Here is an 18,207-nt window from a genome sequence, read left to right as displayed (position 1 = left end):
CCTGTGTCATCTCCATTCTGCTGTTGAGCCTATCCAGTGAATTTTTTATTTCAGATTTCATATTTTCTTGGTTAAAAATTTCCATTTGTTTCTTTTTTTATATATAGTTTCTGTGTCTCTGCTGAGGTCGTCACTGTCAGTATTCCCATGCATTTTACCTTTACCTCGTGGAATGTAGCTACAACAAGTTCTTTAAAGTCGTTGAGGGTTCCCAAACTAGCTTATCTTAGGGTTGACATCTGTTAATGGTCTTTTCCCTTAAGAAAGGGTCACATTTTCCTGTTTGGCTTTTGGTTTGGGGTATGTCAAGTAATTTTGAATTGTATTCTGGACATTGTGGATGTCATGTTATATACACTCTGGATCCTGTTATGTAATCCTCCAACAAATGATTTTTGTTTTGTTTTGCTTTTAAACAGGCAGTCACCCTGGTTAGGTTCAGACGGCAAGTTCTGTTTTACCCTCTGTAGGTGGTGACTCCAATGTCAGTTTGCTTTCCAAAGTTGTTCAATTTCTATGCTGTTTTTGGTCTGTGCATGTGCCACTTGGGTTGGCAGTGGTTCAGTCTTAGTTGAGCTTTTAAAGTCATTGCTGTCCTGCTTTCTATCTGTCCCACATAGCCCAGGGATGAGCCTGGGATTTATGTGGGTTTAGACACAGTATTATGGGATCCCTTTCTTGAGGTTCCTCCTCTCTCAATCCTTACACTTTCCAGCCTTCAGGGACTCCTTTCCCTTATAGTTCTCTGGTCAGAAAGATGGGGTTTCTTTCAGAGTTCTACCTGCCTGCATCGCCGCCACCATGCAGCATGTGACTGGGGACTGTCCTTGGGGCACAGCCACAAGAAAGAGAAAAAAAACCCCACAATAACCCTCACCCCTATTCTTTGGGGACTGCAGGGGCCCCCTTTTGTTCCTCTGGTCAAAAAGATGGAGTTTCTATTGGAGTTTTAGCTTCCTGCACCACCACACAGTTCTGCATGGTGGAGCCTATACTCAGGGCAAGGCTGCAAGAGGAAAAAGGGAAAAACATGGGAAACTCTTCCCCTATACAGCCACATCCATGGGTTTGACTCTCCTCTGCAATCCATCGGCTTGGGTTGACTCCCCAGAGTCCTCAGGTGTTTGTTTTTGTGTTTTGTCCGTAGGTTTTGCTGGCAGTCAGCAGGAGAGAGGCAGCAGTGGGCTTACACCGTTCTGGCCAGAATCAGAACATCCTCCTTTCTTTTCAGTGAATTAAGTCAGCACAGTAGTTGGCAGTCAAGGGCTGTATTAAATGAGGGCACTTCCTATTCTGTAACTCTCAGTCTTCTCATCTGTGATCTGCTCATTTTCACCAGTGCAACTGGGGATCTAGCAGGGAGAAGCTTATCCGTGCTGTGCTATGGAGAACCAACAGTTGGTGCTAAGGGCAAATGTGAGGCTGTAACTGGGTTGCTAAGTCATTGAGCCAGCAAATTCCAGTGTTTTCCCCCATGGTCTCAAGTTTATTTTTTAGCAGCTGTATTGAGATTTAATTTACATGCCACATAATTCACCAATTTAAATTGTACAATTTAGTGTTTTGAGTAGGCCCATAAGATTGTGCAGTTATCACTACAGTCCATTTTAGAACATTTTCACCCCAAATAGAAACCCCAAATCCATTAGCAGTCACTCCCCATTTCCCTTATCCCCTCCATCTTTAAGCAACCACTCATCTACTTTCTTTCTCTATGGAATTGCCTGAACGTCTCCTATAAATGAAATGATGTAATCTATGACCTTTTATGACTGGCTTATTCCACTCAGCATGTTCTTAAGATAAACCCAAGTTGTAGCATGTATCAGTATGTCATTCCTTTTTCTGGCCAAGTAATACTCCCTTGTACAGATATACTACATTTTCTTTATATCAATTAGTGGACATTTGGGTTGCTTCCACCTTTTGACTATTATAATGCTACTGTTATCATTTATGTGTAAGTTTGTATGTAGATGCATATTTTCAGTTCGGTTGGGGAAATACACTGGGAGTAGAATTGCTGGCTTATGTGGTAATTCTATGTTAAACCATTTGAGGAATTGCCAGACTCTTCTATAGTGGCTGTACCATTTTACATTCCCACCAGCACTGGATGAGTTGTAGTTTCTCCACCTCCTCACCAACACTTGCTACTGTCTCGAATTCTAGATTTGCATTTCTCTGACAGCCAGTGGCGATGAACATCCTTTCACGTGCTTATTGCCTGTTTGTATATCTTCTCTGGAGAGATGTCTATCCAAATCCTCAGCCCATTTTTTTTAATTGGGCTGTCTTTTTATTATTGAGTTATTCGAGTTTTTTTTAATATAGCCCAGGTACAAATCTCTCATCAGATACGTGATTTGCAAAATATTTCCTCCCATTCTGTGGGTTGTCTTTTCGCTTTCTAGATTGTATTCTTTGAAGCACACAGGTTTTCAATTTTGATGAAGTTCTATTTGTCTGTTTTTTTTTTGTTGTTGTTTTTTTTCCTTTTGTCATTTGTACTATGGATGTCATAGCTAAGAAACCATTTCCTAACCCAGGCTCACAAAGATTAACTCCTAAGTTTTCTTCAAAGGGTTTTATAGGTTTGGCTCCTACACTGAGGTCTGTGATCCATTTGGAGTTAATTTTTGTATATGGTGTGAGGTAGAGACCTAAACCTCATTCTTTTGCATGTGGATATCCAGCTATCCTGGCACCATCTGTTGAAAAGACAATTCTCTCCCCAATTCAATTGTCTTGGCACCGCTGTTGAAAATCAATGGACTGTAACTTTGAGGGTTTATTTCGGACTCTCAGTTCTATTCTGTTGATCTGTATGTCTGTTCTGGCACTACCACACTGTACAGCTTTTTGATTACAATACCTCACCCTTTCTAAAATAAGTAAGGTAACAGTAAACTTCCAAATGTCAGGCATGTTGAATAGTGTCACTGTATATGAAAGTAACAATATGGATATAGGAAATACTCATGACTTAGTTAATAACTAAATGTTTTAGTATTTCCAACTTGGGAGCATGTGCCCTTTTCTTGGCATTCTATAAATTATCATCTTTGTCCACTGGATGGACTTGTTATGGATCTCAGAATTTTGAGTCTAGCAGACCTCTTCAAGACCATCTAATGCTGGTCCAGAAAGGTTCAGTGACCAGTCCGAAGGGCTTATTAATCTTGGCCACATAGAATTTTATGTTCTCTATACAGAGAACTCTCAACTTCAGAGATACAGCCTTAAAATACAGAGAGCACTAAGCTTAGCCTAGCTAGATTAAACTGGCAGTTCTACCTGAAAATACACGTTTTTCTAGTTGCCATTTAAAATGAATCTTTCACCAAAGGCCATTGTCAGTGCTTTGTAGATAAAGCTATTGATTTTGGCATATAAGGTTATATTTAAAATCCTCTTTAATATTTAATAGCCCAGGTTCAGTGAGACCAAACAGAATCATGTATTGATTTCTTTAAAAAAATACTATTTTTAAAATTAATTTGGTCATAAAAAAAGCCTACATTGTAATACCTTATTGCTTGTTCCCTTTATTTTCTGGGTAGAAATATAGCTGAAGGTCAGGTCCTCCTTAATGAAACTGCCGAGCCAGACACTGAATAGGCTTCAGCTTGCCATCAGCTACAGTGTTCCTCATTATCATATGGGAGTATTTAATCCAAGCCAATAGGAAGCACGCCCTGAGTTGTGACCCCCCCAATTACAGAGTCTCAGTGCTTGCTTCTTGCCCTGACAAATATAAAGTTGTGTGCTGTGCTCATGCTACTGCTGCCTGCTGTTAGAGAGAGAGTGATTGGGGCGTAAATGTTGCATTTGCTCCATCTGCAAGTGTTACAATAAGTTATTCAAAGCTCTTAACACAGGACCAACCAGAGCGTGCCTCCCTCTCGGTTCCAGCACGTTTTCCTGCCCATCAGATGGATGCTCCTCTGTTGGAGTCTTTGGAAGGTTCTGGTGTCTTTTGTTTTAATTGGTGGGCTACCGCTGACTCCTATGGCGTGATTTTCATTAGAGAGGGGCTGGAGAGAGGGAGTGTTGGAAACGTCCTCCAAGCCCAACCATGAATATTAAACATAATACAATTACAGCTTTCAGACCAATTATTTTTCCTTTCAACGGGCAAAGTTGATGAAATACTCGCTAGATGGGGATTCACAATATCTACCATTGGCTCCTCTTTGTCCCTGGAATCGGTTGTCTTGGCATATTCTGGTGCCCATTTGCTGTGCTACCTGTTTCCCAGCGTCGAGTATTTGGTTTGAGTGCTGAGCTGATGACGGGCTTTGCCAAGGCGCACGGCATTCGGGCCGGTGCTGCGCGCTGTCAGATGTCCGAGGCAGATACCTGTTTCTTCATGTGAATCTGAATGGCTTGGGTAGACTTAGCACACTGTGCTGTCTGCTGTTTCTGTCGACGAGAAGCCAGAGTGGTGCTTCTCTAAGGAGATGTCAGAAAAATGTTTTTCCTTTTTCCCAAGGGGGAGAAGTTCAAGGCTGGTTTGGCCTATTTTTTTTTTTCGTTAGTGATATAAAATACACCGAGGCCGCATCTTTTGGTTTATTTGTTTATTTTGTTTGGAGCCATCCATGCTGGTATCTAAATACAATAGGAAAACAGATGGCAAACTTTGAACTTCTGGACCAAATTTGTGTTTGCCTTTGTCTCCTTAACAGCCAAACTGTAAATTATGGAGTATAAATATTCAACAGAGGAGCTCTTTATGGAAATCACCATAGCTGAATAGACTCTGATTAACCAAATATGCACTGAAAAGTACTTGGTAAACATTTCCGCTCCCCCTTTCCCCAGTCCTTTTCAAGTTCCCATTATGGCCTAAAGTCAGAGTTCTCTACAGCTTTATACTTTTTCTCTTCTCTGCACACACAGCCTGAGTTTTCTTACCTCCGCATGCCTAAGGATAGGTGTCTGTCTGTAAATGCGACAGAGAGAGACCTTTGTTTGCAAAGTCATCTTCAAGCTCTCTCTGCATCTTTCTGCTCCCAGATCCCTCACTGGCAAGTCAGGGACTGAGCAGCTTTTGTAGCAATGGACCTATTATGTATCATCTATACATTATCATCTTTGTCCACTGGATGGACTTGTTATGGATCTCAGAATTTTGGGTCTAGCAGACCTCTTCAAGACCATCTAATGCTGGTCCAGAAAGGTTCAGTGACCAGTCCGAAGGGCTTGTTACTCTTGGCCACATAGAATTTTATGTTCTCTATACAAAGAACTCTCAACTTGTCCCTGGAATCAGTTGTCTTGGCATATTCTGGTGCCCATTTGCTGTGCTACCTGTTACCCAGCGTTGAGTATATCTATTCAGTTGTGTTGCCTTGTCAGTTACATGGCCTAGCAGAAAGAAGAAACAGTCTCTCCTCTGTGTCCTAAAATGACGTGTTGTTCCATCCTGTTTTATTTCACCTTTTCTAAGAAATAGATGAAAGTATTTTTTTTTAATTATGAAACCGAACATATGTATGGGAGCATATATAAGGTACGTGTAGTTTCAAGAATAACCGAGAATGCCCACGCATCCACCTCTCAGCTCAAGAAAGAGAGTGTGACCGTTGAAGGCCTCCCGGTCATGAATGAATTCTTGTTTTTTAAACATGGTGGCGTCCAGAATAAAACACAAAAGCCTCCTTTATTCCCCTCTTTCTTCTCCAAGGTAATTGTTGTTAATGTTTAAAGTACGTGCTTCCAGAATTTGATCTTTAAAATTGTTTGGTTTTATTTAAACAGGAAGTATGCACATTCAAAATGGGCCTCAAAAGCAGAGTAGCCTAGAGGGCGAAGCACACCCCTCTTCCCAGCAGCCTTGTCAGCCTCCCTCATTGCGACTGCTTAAATGCTGAGCGTTCTCCGGGGGCCGCCCACACACGCACAGCCTAAACGCACGTCCCCCAGCACACACCTGTGCGCACGGCTGCCAGTCGGCCTGTGTAGTTCTGCCCCGGGTCCCACTGTATGGATGTACCATAATTGCTTTAACTAGCACTCAGTTGATGAGCTAGTTAATCGTGTCACCTACATCATTCCAGTTCATGACAGCTAAAATGTGTCTGATTTTTCCTGTCAGTCTAATTATCTTTCCTTAATAGGTAATGTCTTTTTCGCTCAGGCTGCTTTTAGGACCTCTTTGTCTTTGTGTTTTCCCATTTTTTAAATTATACTCTTAGATATGTATTTTGTGTTTGATTCGTGTGCATTGAGTCGGCATGCATGTCTTTCATCAGTTCGGGAAACATCAGCTGTTAACTGTCCACACTCTGTTTCTCCTTCCGGAACTTGGGGCGTGTGCTGCACCACCCCTTCGGTCCCTCATGTCTCTTATACCCCCATTCACAGTTGTCATATTTATCTCTTTGTGCTCCATTCTTGGTAATTTCTTCAGATTTTTCTTCTAATTCACGCATTCTCTGATCTGCTTCCAGCCTATCTCCCGAATTTAATTTCAGGGACTATACTTTCATGCTTTTGTATTGAAAACAGGAGTCTCCATACTCCGCTCCCTGCCTTGGGTGGCCCTTCAGTGTTTGATGAAACCACGGAGCTGAGCCTGGCGCTTGCCAGCAACCTCCCCTCCCCTGAAGTCACAGCTCACCCTCTCCTGTCTGGTTTTCAGCTCAGGTCCTGGGGAAGTCACTTACTACATGAACTCAGCAGTGCCCTTAAAAGGATTTTATCCAGGATTTTTAAGCGTTTTACAGTGGAACCGTCAACATGTTGTCTGAAACAGAAGCCTCTTTTGCGACTAAGAGCAGTGACTGGCCTTGCGTGTATGTGGACACTTGTGTAGCTACGTCCTCAAAGTCGAACTGCCAGCTCAGAAGTGAGGTGCATGTGGTATTTGGTTGGATATTGCCAAGTCACTCCCCAAAGAAGGATTTCTGCTTGCCTCAGCTGTCTAGGAGTAACCTACCTGTCCGTGTCTCCCTGCCACACAGTGCCTCGTAGGGCATGTTACCAAACTTTACCTTTGCTGGGTAGATCGGTGACAAGTGGCATTGCATTGTAGTTTTACTGTGTGATTTATCTTTATTACCAGCAAACTTAAACATCTTACACATGTTTAAAAGCCATTAGTATTTTTCTGTGAATTGCTTTTTCTTATCTTTTCTCTCGATTTAATAATGGGTTGTCAGTCTTTACTAATTTGAAGGCATTTATTATAAGACATTAGCTCTTTTTGTTGCAAACATTTTCCTCAGTTTATCATTGGACTGACTTTCTGATTGTTCTCCCCCAACAGGAAAAAGTTAAACCCTTTTTTCACCTTCTGTACTTTGTTTAGAAAGGCCTTCCTCATTTGAATATGTTTTATAGTTTATGTTTAACTCTTTGTGCTGTCTGTAATTTGTGTAATATATGTGGTAGAGCTCCAAGTTGAGAAAATTATTATAGAGTATTTGGCCTCTAACTGCTGTTACAAATGGGACGTTTTCTTTGATTCTATTTTTTAAACTAGATTTTAGCATATCAATTTATATTTGACTCTGTGTTATTGAATTCTCTGGGACTGTCCCTTCTCACTAATGAGAAGTCTACCCACTTCTTTCCGATTTTTTTACCTTTCATTTTTTCCTTTTGTCTAATTGTGTCTGGTTTTTAAAAAGCAATGTGAAGTAATGGTGGTGCCAGTGCCTCACTGTTTCTAAAGACCGCATCTGGAACGGCTGTGACGTTTCATCCCATTGCTCTCAGCTTCCATGGACATGACCACGTGGTGTTTCGTCAATTCCCCTTGCCTGTGGCATCTTGCTGTGGAGTCTATTCCTGATGTTTCACTCGGATATGTGGTTTTCTTTGATCATGCTCTCAGGGTTAGGCTTTGGTAATAGAATGCTGGCTTCATGGAGAATTTGGAAGCTTTCCTCCTTTTCCTAGGCTGTGGAACAGTTAACTTAGCCCTGGAGGCAGCTGGTCCTTACAGGTCTGGCCAAAGTCACTTGTTCTTTTTTTTGCAGGGACTGTTGCCCCTTGCTGGCTTCCTCAGGCTATTTGTTATTTTATCTACTTGTATTTTCTGTCTCCTGGGGATTCGTTTTGATAATTCTTATTTTCCCAGAAAGCCATTTACTCATCTAAGTTTTCAGATTTGGAGATTTTAAAAATTCAAGAACTAGAAATAGAAATAGATTATAGTGACTAAAGAAACAATTAAAAAAAAATAGGCTGGGTGCAGCGGCACATGCCTGTAATCCCGGCACTTTAGGAGGCTGAGGTGGGTGGATCCCTTGAGCCCTGGAGTTTGAGACCAGCCTGAGTAACATAGCAAAACCATCTCTACTGAAAATAAAAAAAATTAGCCTGGCATGGTAGCACGTGCTTGTAGTCCCAGCTACTCGGGACGCAGAGGTGGGAGGATCACCTGAGCCCAGGAAGTTGAGGCTGCAGTGAGCCATGATGGTGCCACTACACTCCAGCCTAGGTGATGGGAGCAAGACCCTGTCTTTAAAAAAAAATAAATAAAAAACAAAACCTATAAAAAGAAATGTGATCCATGGAGTTTTGTTTTCCAGGTCTGACCGAACATTGAGTAAACTGCCTCTTCATTGTTGTAAGTGCTCTCAGTGAATGCTTTTGCCTTGAAATCTGCCTTTTCTAGCATTAAAATTGTAACATCTTTTCTTCCTCATTTGCAGATGTGTTTTTCATGCATAGCATATATTTTTACTTTGTGATCCATGGGCAGCTCTTCTTGTTAACAGGAAGGTTTGTCCTGTGTGCCTCCATGGACCCAGCAGACACATCAGGTTCCACTTAAGCCATCTGTCTTCTTGTTCTGGTATCTTGCTATGCCACTTTCTTTCAGAGAGTATCCACAGGTAGTTCACTTTGAGTCCTTTTCTGTTAAAGAAAAAGAAGTCTTTATTATGCCTTCACACTTGGTAGCTAAGCTAGGTGTAGAATTATTGGTTCAAAATAATTTTCCCTCAGAACTTGGAAATTTGACGTGTGTGCGCGCATGCTTGCATAACTAGAGTCAGGGCACAGGACATGTTTCAGAGAATCCTGTCTCTCCACAGCTTTTGGGCCAGATGTGCGTTTTTAATGTTACATCCTTGTGTTTGTCCTGTTCCTTGCTAGATGCTGGGGTCTTCTCAGGGCAGGGACTGTCTTTTCCTTTTCGACTTGCATCATAGGGTCTCTTAAGCTTATCTTTACATTTATTAAATGTAATGAATTTGATTTACTTTTAGCCTTTGTGGCTTATTGTAGAAACTAAGTAGGGTGGTGTTTGTAGTGGATACGAGATTTCTGTCCCATTACCTAATTTATCCTCGTAAAAAATTCAACATATATAAAAAGTAGTTTTTAAAGAGGTTTTTAAAGAAATGTGGACTATTATAAGGCAAGTAATTATTTCAATAAGTGACTGCCCAGGGGTACACACACCCTTATCCTCGCTCTGCTGTGCTTATCGAGTATAAAGGCTTTCCCTTTCTCAGTTCCAGCAAGACAGCAATGAACTTACAAAGTCAAGTGAAATACCCAAAAAGTGTTCTTTTCCTAACCAGGTGAGGATCTGGAGTGTCTGGCTTTGTAGCTCTTGCCTTTAACAGGTTATTTTACCAACAGCAAAATTACTGTGCTGGGCAGTACACCTACTGCTGGGACAGGCGTCTCAGGCCAACCTGCGCGTGCAGTTGCGCAGGTGGCTTTTCCCTGTTAAGCAGGTAAAGTGGGCAGCCACTGTCCTTGGCCTGCGTCTTTCTTGCTCCGTGTGCCTTTAAACCACTCAGATGAGACGGTGTGGGTCCTCCCTGACAGTCTACTAATGAGGAGATAAAAGCTTGACATCCTGATTTTTGATGTTTGCAACTGAGGAGTTTTTCATAGCAGTGTTGTGCATAGACCAGCACAGCGGAGGGGGGGTTTGTCATTTCAAGCTTTGACTCTAACCCCATTTCCCTTCTCTGCTCTTCTTGGGCCTGTCCAGGGTGAGGATCCATGACCTCCGCAGTGGTAACATCGCCCTGTCGCTCTCCGCCCATCAGCTCAGGGTCTCTGCTGTGCAGATGGACGACTGGAAGATCGTCAGTGGAGGCGAGGAAGGCCTGGTGTCCGTGTGGGATTATCGGACGAACCAGAAGCTGTGGGAGGTGTATTCCGGGTGAGTTGCATTCCAGACACTCTTGGGAGTTTCCAGTAGGAAGAGGGAAGGCAGCACTAGTCAGCCTGCACCAGGCACGGTGCTAAATGCCCCCTACCCCCGGCTTCGCCAGGTGAATCCTCACTGTGACCCTAGGAGCCAGCTGCTGTCCCAGCACTGCTCTGCAGAGGAGGAAACAGGCTTGGAAATGGCGCTGGTCAGTGGGGATGCAGTTCCTGTCTCTGACGACATTCAGATTGTCACGATTCATACATTAGTCAGGCCCAGCTATCTCTAAGAATGAAACTACTTTTTTGCAAGTGCTATTCTGATTATTTTAGGATTTCTCCATCTTAATAAACAGAAAAGGGAACTCAAAAACATAGGAAGCTCACTGGGCTAGACCAGGATGTGACACCCCACCTGCCCACAGGTGGAAGGCAGGGCTGGCCCGGCTGCTGTCCTCCACTCGAGTCCGTCATGTGTAACCATGGTTCTGCCCGTTGCTTAGACTTTCCTCATGCTGTTTACAGAGAAGAGCACTTAGGACTGAAGGGGTTCAGGCTCCAACCAAGGAGGAATCTGTCATTTCCACCTTTAACACCACTATTCGAGATATAAATAAATACTATCCTAAGCACAGGCTGATGGCGTCACAGATGTAGGTAGGTTTACGCCAGTGGCGCCTAACTGGTTAAGACATTTCCAGTGAGCCTGCTTCTGACCTTCAAAGCAGCAGCCCAGCCCAGGGCCGGCTCATTAGAGCTGACTTGAGGCCACCTGCCACCACCTCTACCTGGCCCTGCAGGCCTCGAACAGGAGACCCTGCCTTTGAGACAGGTGGGGAGAAAGGCAACCGGCCCTCTCCGCCTCTCAGCACCACTGTGAAGAGGCACTTGGCCAGGCACGGTGGCTCACCTGTAATCCCAGCTACTCAGGAGACTGAGGAGCTCTCAAGGCCAGGGGTTTGAGACCAGCCTGGGCAACCCAGGGAGACCCTGCCTCTTAAAAAATTCTCCAGGCATGGTTGCATGCACCTCTAGTCCCAGTGACTCTTGCTCCATGGAGCCCAGGAGTTTGAGGCTGCAGTGACTGCACTGTACTCCAGCCTGGGTAACAGAATGAAACCCCATCTCTACAAAACCAAGATGATTCTGGGCCAGTGGCCTCTAAGCATGACAACATAGAAGAGCCGAAACAGGGTAAGGCCCTCGCACATGAACTAAGATTTGTTCCCCACTTACTGCAAATCAAGGTAAACCGACCTCTGAGAACGTGACCTCTGAGCAGCGACATGGTCTTTATGGAAGTGCAAGGTCAGCAATTTGACAGGCGTCTCCAAGAGGCGGCAGGGTTACATGCAGAATGGGCTTCTTCCTTGGAGGGCGGTGTTGGCAAACACTGTGGCCGGCACATTTTATCAGAGCCCTGGGTACTGCCTACCCTGCCCCCTGGCTGTCCCTGTCCAGGGAGCCTCGGCCCTTTTTCTGAATGGTGACGCACTGAATTGCCACCAGGTGGTGCCAAACAGCAACTAAAACTCCCGCGCTGAAATTCCGGGAAGCATTGCCTTTGAGGAGAACCCTGGATCAGCCATCCAGGTCCTCAGGGATGGCTGCCAGCCCCCACTCCAGCAGATCTCATTTTTCTCTCGGCCAAGCTTCTCTCCCTGGGACAGGCCGCTGAGATGAAGCCTAGCTAAGGAAGGCCTTCCCCAGAGGTGTGGCCCCATCCCAGCACTGCCCCTATCCCTGTGCGGTCCAGGCTTGTCCCCGACGCGGTCACTGTTTTCACCAGCACAAGGCTGACAGACACACAGTCTCCTGCCCAGAACTCACTGACTTGCTCAAAGCCTCACCTGCAGTGCCTGCTGCCAGGCCCCAGTCTCTTCTGAGCCCCGGTCTGGCTGTCATTTGGTTCACTGTCACGTACCCCCCGCTGTCCACTTCAGTCTCTTCAGCCCAGGTCCTCGCCTGCCTGACAGGGTGCCGTCAGTCCGCCAGGCTGCAGGCCTCCACCAGGCCTGCCCTCCCTCCCCGGCTCTTTCTCATCCTCCAGGTCCCATGCCAGGTCCACCACCACTTTCCTCCTGTGGGTGTCCCAACCCTGGGGAGGCAGGGACTGCTCCCCAGCTTCCCTCACTCCCAAGAATCCTTTGCTTTAGTCAAGGAGAGCAGCCCCAGCCATCCTGTGCACCCCTCCCAACAGACCCTTTCAGTCCGCAGCGCCTCCTGCTCCTCCTCCCAGCACTGAACTCTGGGTCACACATTCTTTGTAGCTTGTAGCATCGCTCCTGCTACAGAAGCATTGGCCACATTTTCTGGGACTGCATCTTACCTTCTTCACTAGCTAGGGCCCTCCTCCCTGGGCCAGGCATCCACCTGGATGAGACATCTTTTTAATCCAGTGTCTCCTAGCTCAGTGCCGTGACCACAGCAGGTACTGCACGAAAGTTTCAGAATGAACGCAAACCTCTGTTCAACAGACTTGGGGCCATTTTGTTCCAAGATGTCCCGAACGTGCTTTCATCATCCAGGGTACGTGTGTCATCGCAGCCCTGTGAGCAGGATGGGGGGTACCTTCACGGATCAACAGTGAACGTGCCCCCAGTGCTCCATAGATGATGGAGAGCCTGGCTGGGAGAGCTCAAGGGACTTGCCCAGGGAGGCAGCAATGGGCCAGTCTCTGTTGCTCGTGGCTGATTCATCTCCAGTACGGTGTGCCCTTTATGTCTGGAATGTACCAGGTTGTGGGGGCAGATGCCAGCATGCGTACGGGGCATGCAGACCTGTTTACAAAGTCATGCCCAAAGCATGGCCTGCTCACCTGAGCTTTGGGAACCGAGGTGAGACACTGCTTCCGTGGGGGCCCTGCTCCCTCTGTGAAAGAGAAGCTTAGCTTTATGGGTTCTAGAATCCCCTGCAGCCCTGAACTCCCAGGTCTGTGGCAGCAAGCGCAGGCCCAGTAGACGCCCCCTTACGAGCTCTCTCCCACTGCCTTCCAGACACCCTGTGCAGCACATCTCATTCAGCAGCCACAGCCTCATCACGGCCAACGTGCCCTACCAGACGGTGATGCGAAACGCCGACCTGGACAGCTTCACTACTCACAGGAGGTTAGTGGTGGGGCTGGGCGAGTAAGAGACCATCTTAGTTTGACTGATGTATAGAACCCCACCCCATACCCCGCCGCCATGACACATTGTACCCTATGGGCTATACCCCTCAGGCAGGGCCCTGCCTTTCTGGGAATTGGAAACATAAACGTGGATGCTGACCTGTACTGGGCGCCCAGCATCTGATGCAGGACAGCCCCATGGGGCGAGTCCACGCTGTCGGCTGTACAGAGGGAGGGCAAGCCGTATGCTGAGGGGCCTGCTGTGGTTAGAATCCTGTCAGGGGCAAGGCCCGCCCTCTTGAGTCCTTGCCCTGGGACACTCACTGCATCCATCCGACTTGTGCACCCCTACGTTGACCGCTAAGCCCGGAACTGTGAGTATCTGATACTGTGTGCCCAGAAGACACCTTTGTGAAGATGAACCTCTGTCTGGTCTCAGGCGAATGCCTCCTGCAAAGACAGAAGCGGCTGGGGTGAGGGCCAGCGAGGCAGCCCTGACCTGTCACCATCTTTGTGCTCTTTCTAGACACCGGGGGCTGATCCGTGCCTACGAGTTTGCGGTGGACCAGCTGGCCTTCCAGAGCCCTCTCCCTGTCTGCCGTTCATCCTGTGACGCCATGGCCACTCACTACTACGACCTCGCACTGGCCTTTCCCTATAACCACGTTTAGGGACGTGCCTCAGTTGGGAGCAAGGAGAAAAATGGGAAGAAACAGTTTTTTCCATCTTAAAACTCCAGGCAGCTCTGCACAAGCGGTAAACGTTTAGGAGAAGAAAGCAGCCCAGGGTGCCACGCCTGACGGCACGTGTCTCCCCGACCCCTGCCCTTCCCCCGGTGCCTAGGGCAAGCTGGCGTGTGCTGGGGCGCGAGTCCCACATGCTGCCAACTCAAACATAGCCTCCTTCCCCACCCAGCCGGCCACCCTGGCCTCAGCTCCCTCAGGACGCCTCGGGGATCTCGCTGCACAGTCCTATACGGTCCCTGCTTAGCCAGCTTCTGTGTGTCCGCCCTCCCAGCTCCAGCCCTGCAGGCCGTCTTTCCGGTCTCCAGCCCCTTCTCTCTTTCCCTCCGAGGGCGTTTGGATGTGCTTGTCCCTGGCCTCCAAGGCAATAACCTCCATGTCCTTTTCCCTGTATTTACTTAGGGTGCTCTTCTGTGACACTTGCCGCCACCACCTTCCAGTAGCAAGCTGGTAGAGCAGTACTTTTTCTTCACAGCTTTTACCATGGTTTATAATTATATACTTATACAGTTTAGTCATTAATGACTATTTTGCTTACTATTGTGTCTGATATGTGATACAAAGCAAATATTTTCTAAATATTCATTGACTAAACAAACAGCCATCAAGATGAAACAGGACAGGAGAGAACTGTTCAGTGTGATACAGAGCTGCCATTTCCGAAGTATTCTGGAAGCAAGCCATTGCCTTACTCTTGATTTTCAACAGTTCTAAACAGCAACAGCATCCACCTAATATACCTTCAGAATATCAAAGCAAAAACTGATTGTTAGAACTACAAAGAGAAATAAAATCCAGTCTGACGACAGGCAAATCAGTGAGAAAAACGTAAAGATCTGGAGGATTTACTTAATATCACTAACAAGCTGGATCCAGTAGATGTGTATGGAATTTCAAATACACATAGACCATGCACAAAAAACCACCCTGTACGAAGGCCACAAAGAACAGCTCAGATGCACAAAGATTCGCACCATACAGGCCAAATTATAGAACCCCCCAACCCCGAGACACTGCACCCTATGGGCTATACCCTCAGGCAGGGCCCTGCTTTTCTAGGAATTGACCCCAATGCAGAATAGTGAGAAATCAACAAAAAGCAAAATAAGACAATTCCAGACACTCCTGAATTTACTTGGATTTAAAGAGGTTAATAAAAACAAACTATAAACTCTCTAGACTGGGCTGACAGTAAAAGCACAGAATACAAAACCCAGGGGATGGGGCTGGGAGGGGCTGGCACCTCAGCTCAGAAAAGGTAGCAGCAATCCCAAAGCAGAAGGCAGGGGTTACACCAGGATAAAAACAGACATCAACGGAATCGAAAACCACTAGTTAATATAAAGCCAAAAGCAGGTTTTTTTTGTTTGTTTTTTAGATGGGGTCTCTCTCTGTCACCTAGACTGGAGTGCAATGGCCTGATGTCGGCTCACTGCAACCTCTGCCTCCTGGGTTCAAGCAGTTCTCCTGCCTCAGCCTCCCGAGTAGCTGGGATTACAGCGTCCACCACCACAACTGGCTAATTTTTGTATTTTTAGTAGAGACAGGGGGTTTTGCCATGTTGGCCAGGCTGGTCTCAAACTTCTGACCTCAAATGATCCGCCTGCCTCGGCCTCCCAAAGTGCTGGGATTACAGGTGTGAGTCACTGCACCCAGTCCAAAAGCAGTTTAAAAAAAAAAAAAAGACAAAATATATAACTCTTGTTAAAACAAAAAGGTACAATGGTCTATGAAGAAGAGAAAAGGTACCTGAGGATGCAGGAGAAGTACCTACCACACGGGAACCGTTTGTCCACATTCATCCCAGAGAAAACCAAGTCCTCTCAGTTGCACACGTGTATGTATCAGCGGGAAGTGCTTGCCATTACTCCAAAGCCTAGAACCTTCACGGCATGAAGGTTCTGGAAGGTTTTTCAGATTGCTTAAGATACGCGCCATTCCATATTCATCTCCAACTACACAGGGGAACGGAGCAGATAGAGCTGTGACTGGGAAGCGTCACCTCCCTGTCCAGAGCACTTTCTTTCAGACCCCGCCTTCCTGCAGACAGATGGACTGGAGGGTTTTCTGCTTCCTTTCAACCAGATGACTTCTTAAGTGGAGACAGCCTGTAGGTAGCAAATGCAGGATTTTGTTTACTTTCGTCATGTCATGTGGTGGTCAGACTGCTCACTGGTGACCTCGCTTTAGAAGGTTTTCATCAAGCCCCACCCTTTCTCATAGTCTTAATGCATCTGGACCACTTGGGAAAATATTTTTCTTTTCAAAAAGCAGCCCCTTCAGTCAGCGTTCCCAGTTCATTTTGCAGGGGAATTCACCCTTCCTAGTTTGCAGCAATTAAAGATAACGGAGTGTAAAGTCATTAGACCCAGAATTAGAGCAGCCAGCAGCTGGTCCAGTGTAAAAATGTCCCAAGTGTAGCCCCTCCCACCGCAGAGCCTGTTTGTAACGTACCTGCCATTCGTGAAAGTTGCCTGGGTTTTGTAAAGGAGAATTTTTTGGACCCAAGCTGTAATCTTCAAGCACGCCAACTTCAGGCAGCGTTTTCTGCTGCAAACCTCAACATCCTGGAATCAATCACACTGACAGGGAAAGGATAAATGCTCCTTTATAAGCCAACATTTATCCAAATTAAGCCCCTTTACCTTTATCCATACCCTTTCACAAATTCTGAGTTTTTAGCCAATTGATCCTTGACTTTCCTTCTTTAGTCCCTCTCAGGGACACCTCCATCCCTGGCTCCCCTAAAGGTAGAAGATACTCGAGCATGCTGCCGGGGAGCTGGGTGGTGAAACACCGGAAGATCTCATGTCGCATCTCAAAACACTGTCGGACTTGCTTTCTGCTTTATGATGTCCGTAGTTCTGATATTAAATGCTTTGAATTTATTTATTGGTCAAGTTATTTTAACTTGGGCAAGGCATACAGTGATAATCCCCTGGTATGCCACGGTTCCAGCTCTCTTCCCACCCCCTTGAAATCTTACCTCCCACCATGGTTGTTTTGTAAACCCACAGTCAAGTGGGTTTTCCCAGAACCTCCCCTACAGGGGCTCCCAGCCCAGGATCCAGGAGACCCGCAACATGGTACAGTAACGCTTCACCAACCATCATCGATAGGTTTTCTTAGAAACTGCAACTTTAAGTAAAGTGAGGTATAATGAAACTAATTTTGGCTGGGCAAGGTGGCTCAAGGCCTGTAATCCCTGCACTTTGGGAGGCCGAGGCAGGCGGATCTCCTGAGGTCAGGAGCTCAAGACCAGCCTGGCCAACATGGCAAAACCCCATCTCTACTAAAAATACAAGAATTAGCCAGGCCTGGTGGCATGTGCCTGTAATCACAACTACTCGGGAGGGTGAGGCAGGAGAATCGCTTGCAGCCAAGCGGCAGAGGTTGCAGTGAGCTGAGAATCGCACCACTGCACTCCAGCCTGGGCGACAGAGCGAGACTTCATCTCAGAAAAAGAAATGGCAACTTTAAGCAATATGATGTATAATGAAACTAATTTTACTATAGGCTAATGGATGTAAACAAGAGTTAAGTTCCCACAGCATATTGCTGGCCATAAAAACATCACCAAACTTTAGAACTTTAAACCAAACACTTCTAATATTCAACATTAAGTAGACATGAGTTATACATATTTAAGAAAAATTACTAAAAACAAGGTAATTACCCAATTTTTGGTGACTCGGTGCTGGCAGTTGCAGTGATGGTGAGTTATATCACAAAATAAATGTTTGCAAAGCAAAAATTGTCAGGAGCGCCTCCTTCCACCACACAGGTCAAACACCAGAATGAACGGGTTAACTGGGTACTTCTGTACAGTGTCATTTACTATTGTGCATTTGTATGGTTATGGGAGGCAATTTTTATTTTACAATAATTTTTATTCATTCCTTCTTTCATTTTCCAACTCAGTTATTCCAGTTCAAGCTGGTGGGCGACCAGAGCCTATCCCAACAGCTCAGTGTGCAAGGCAGGGACCTACCCTGGACAGGATGCCCTCCCATCACAGGGCACACTCACCCCACACACACAGACTGCGACCAGACACCAACACACCTCACCTGCACATCTTTGGAGCGTGGGAGGAAACCAGAGTGCCCAGAAAACTCTCAGACCGGGAGGACGTCTAGACTGTACACAGACAGAGGCCCCAGCTGGGAATCAATTTTTTTCTCAATGTTCCAACAAAATGACATTGAATAAAACGATGCTATTCAA

General features: G+C 46.0%; 1 protein-coding gene across 6 annotated transcripts in view; it reads left to right on the top strand.

Annotated features, from left to right (window-relative positions):
* FBXW8 (F-box and WD repeat domain containing 8) overlaps positions 1-18,207 on the top strand; it is a 120,995-nt gene extending 102,788 nt beyond the window's left edge. For 5 of the 6 annotated variants that reach the window (XM_058424770.1, XM_058424766.1, XM_058424769.1 and 2 more), the window contains 5 exons: positions 9,968-10,141; positions 13,125-13,235; positions 13,764-13,993; positions 15,359-16,090; positions 17,902-18,207. In XM_058424770.1, the coding sequence (XP_058280753.1) occupies positions 9,968-10,141; positions 13,125-13,235; positions 13,764-13,908 (430 nt within the window). In that variant the 3' untranslated portion in view covers positions 13,909-13,993; positions 15,359-16,090; positions 17,902-18,207. The remainder of the gene's footprint in view (positions 1-9,967; positions 10,142-13,124; positions 13,236-13,763; positions 13,994-15,358; positions 16,091-17,901) is intronic. The other variant, XM_058424767.1, reaches the window with a different exon arrangement.

The sequence above is a fragment of the Hylobates moloch genome, unplaced genomic scaffold, assembly GCF_009828535.3.
Source record: "Hylobates moloch isolate HMO894 unplaced genomic scaffold, HMol_V3 SCAFFOLD_12, whole genome shotgun sequence".
In the NCBI taxonomy this organism is placed as follows: Eukaryota; Metazoa; Chordata; class Mammalia; order Primates; family Hylobatidae; genus Hylobates; species Hylobates moloch.
The sequence above is the reverse complement of the archived record's forward strand: the minus strand, read 5'-3'. Positions and strand labels throughout refer to the sequence as shown.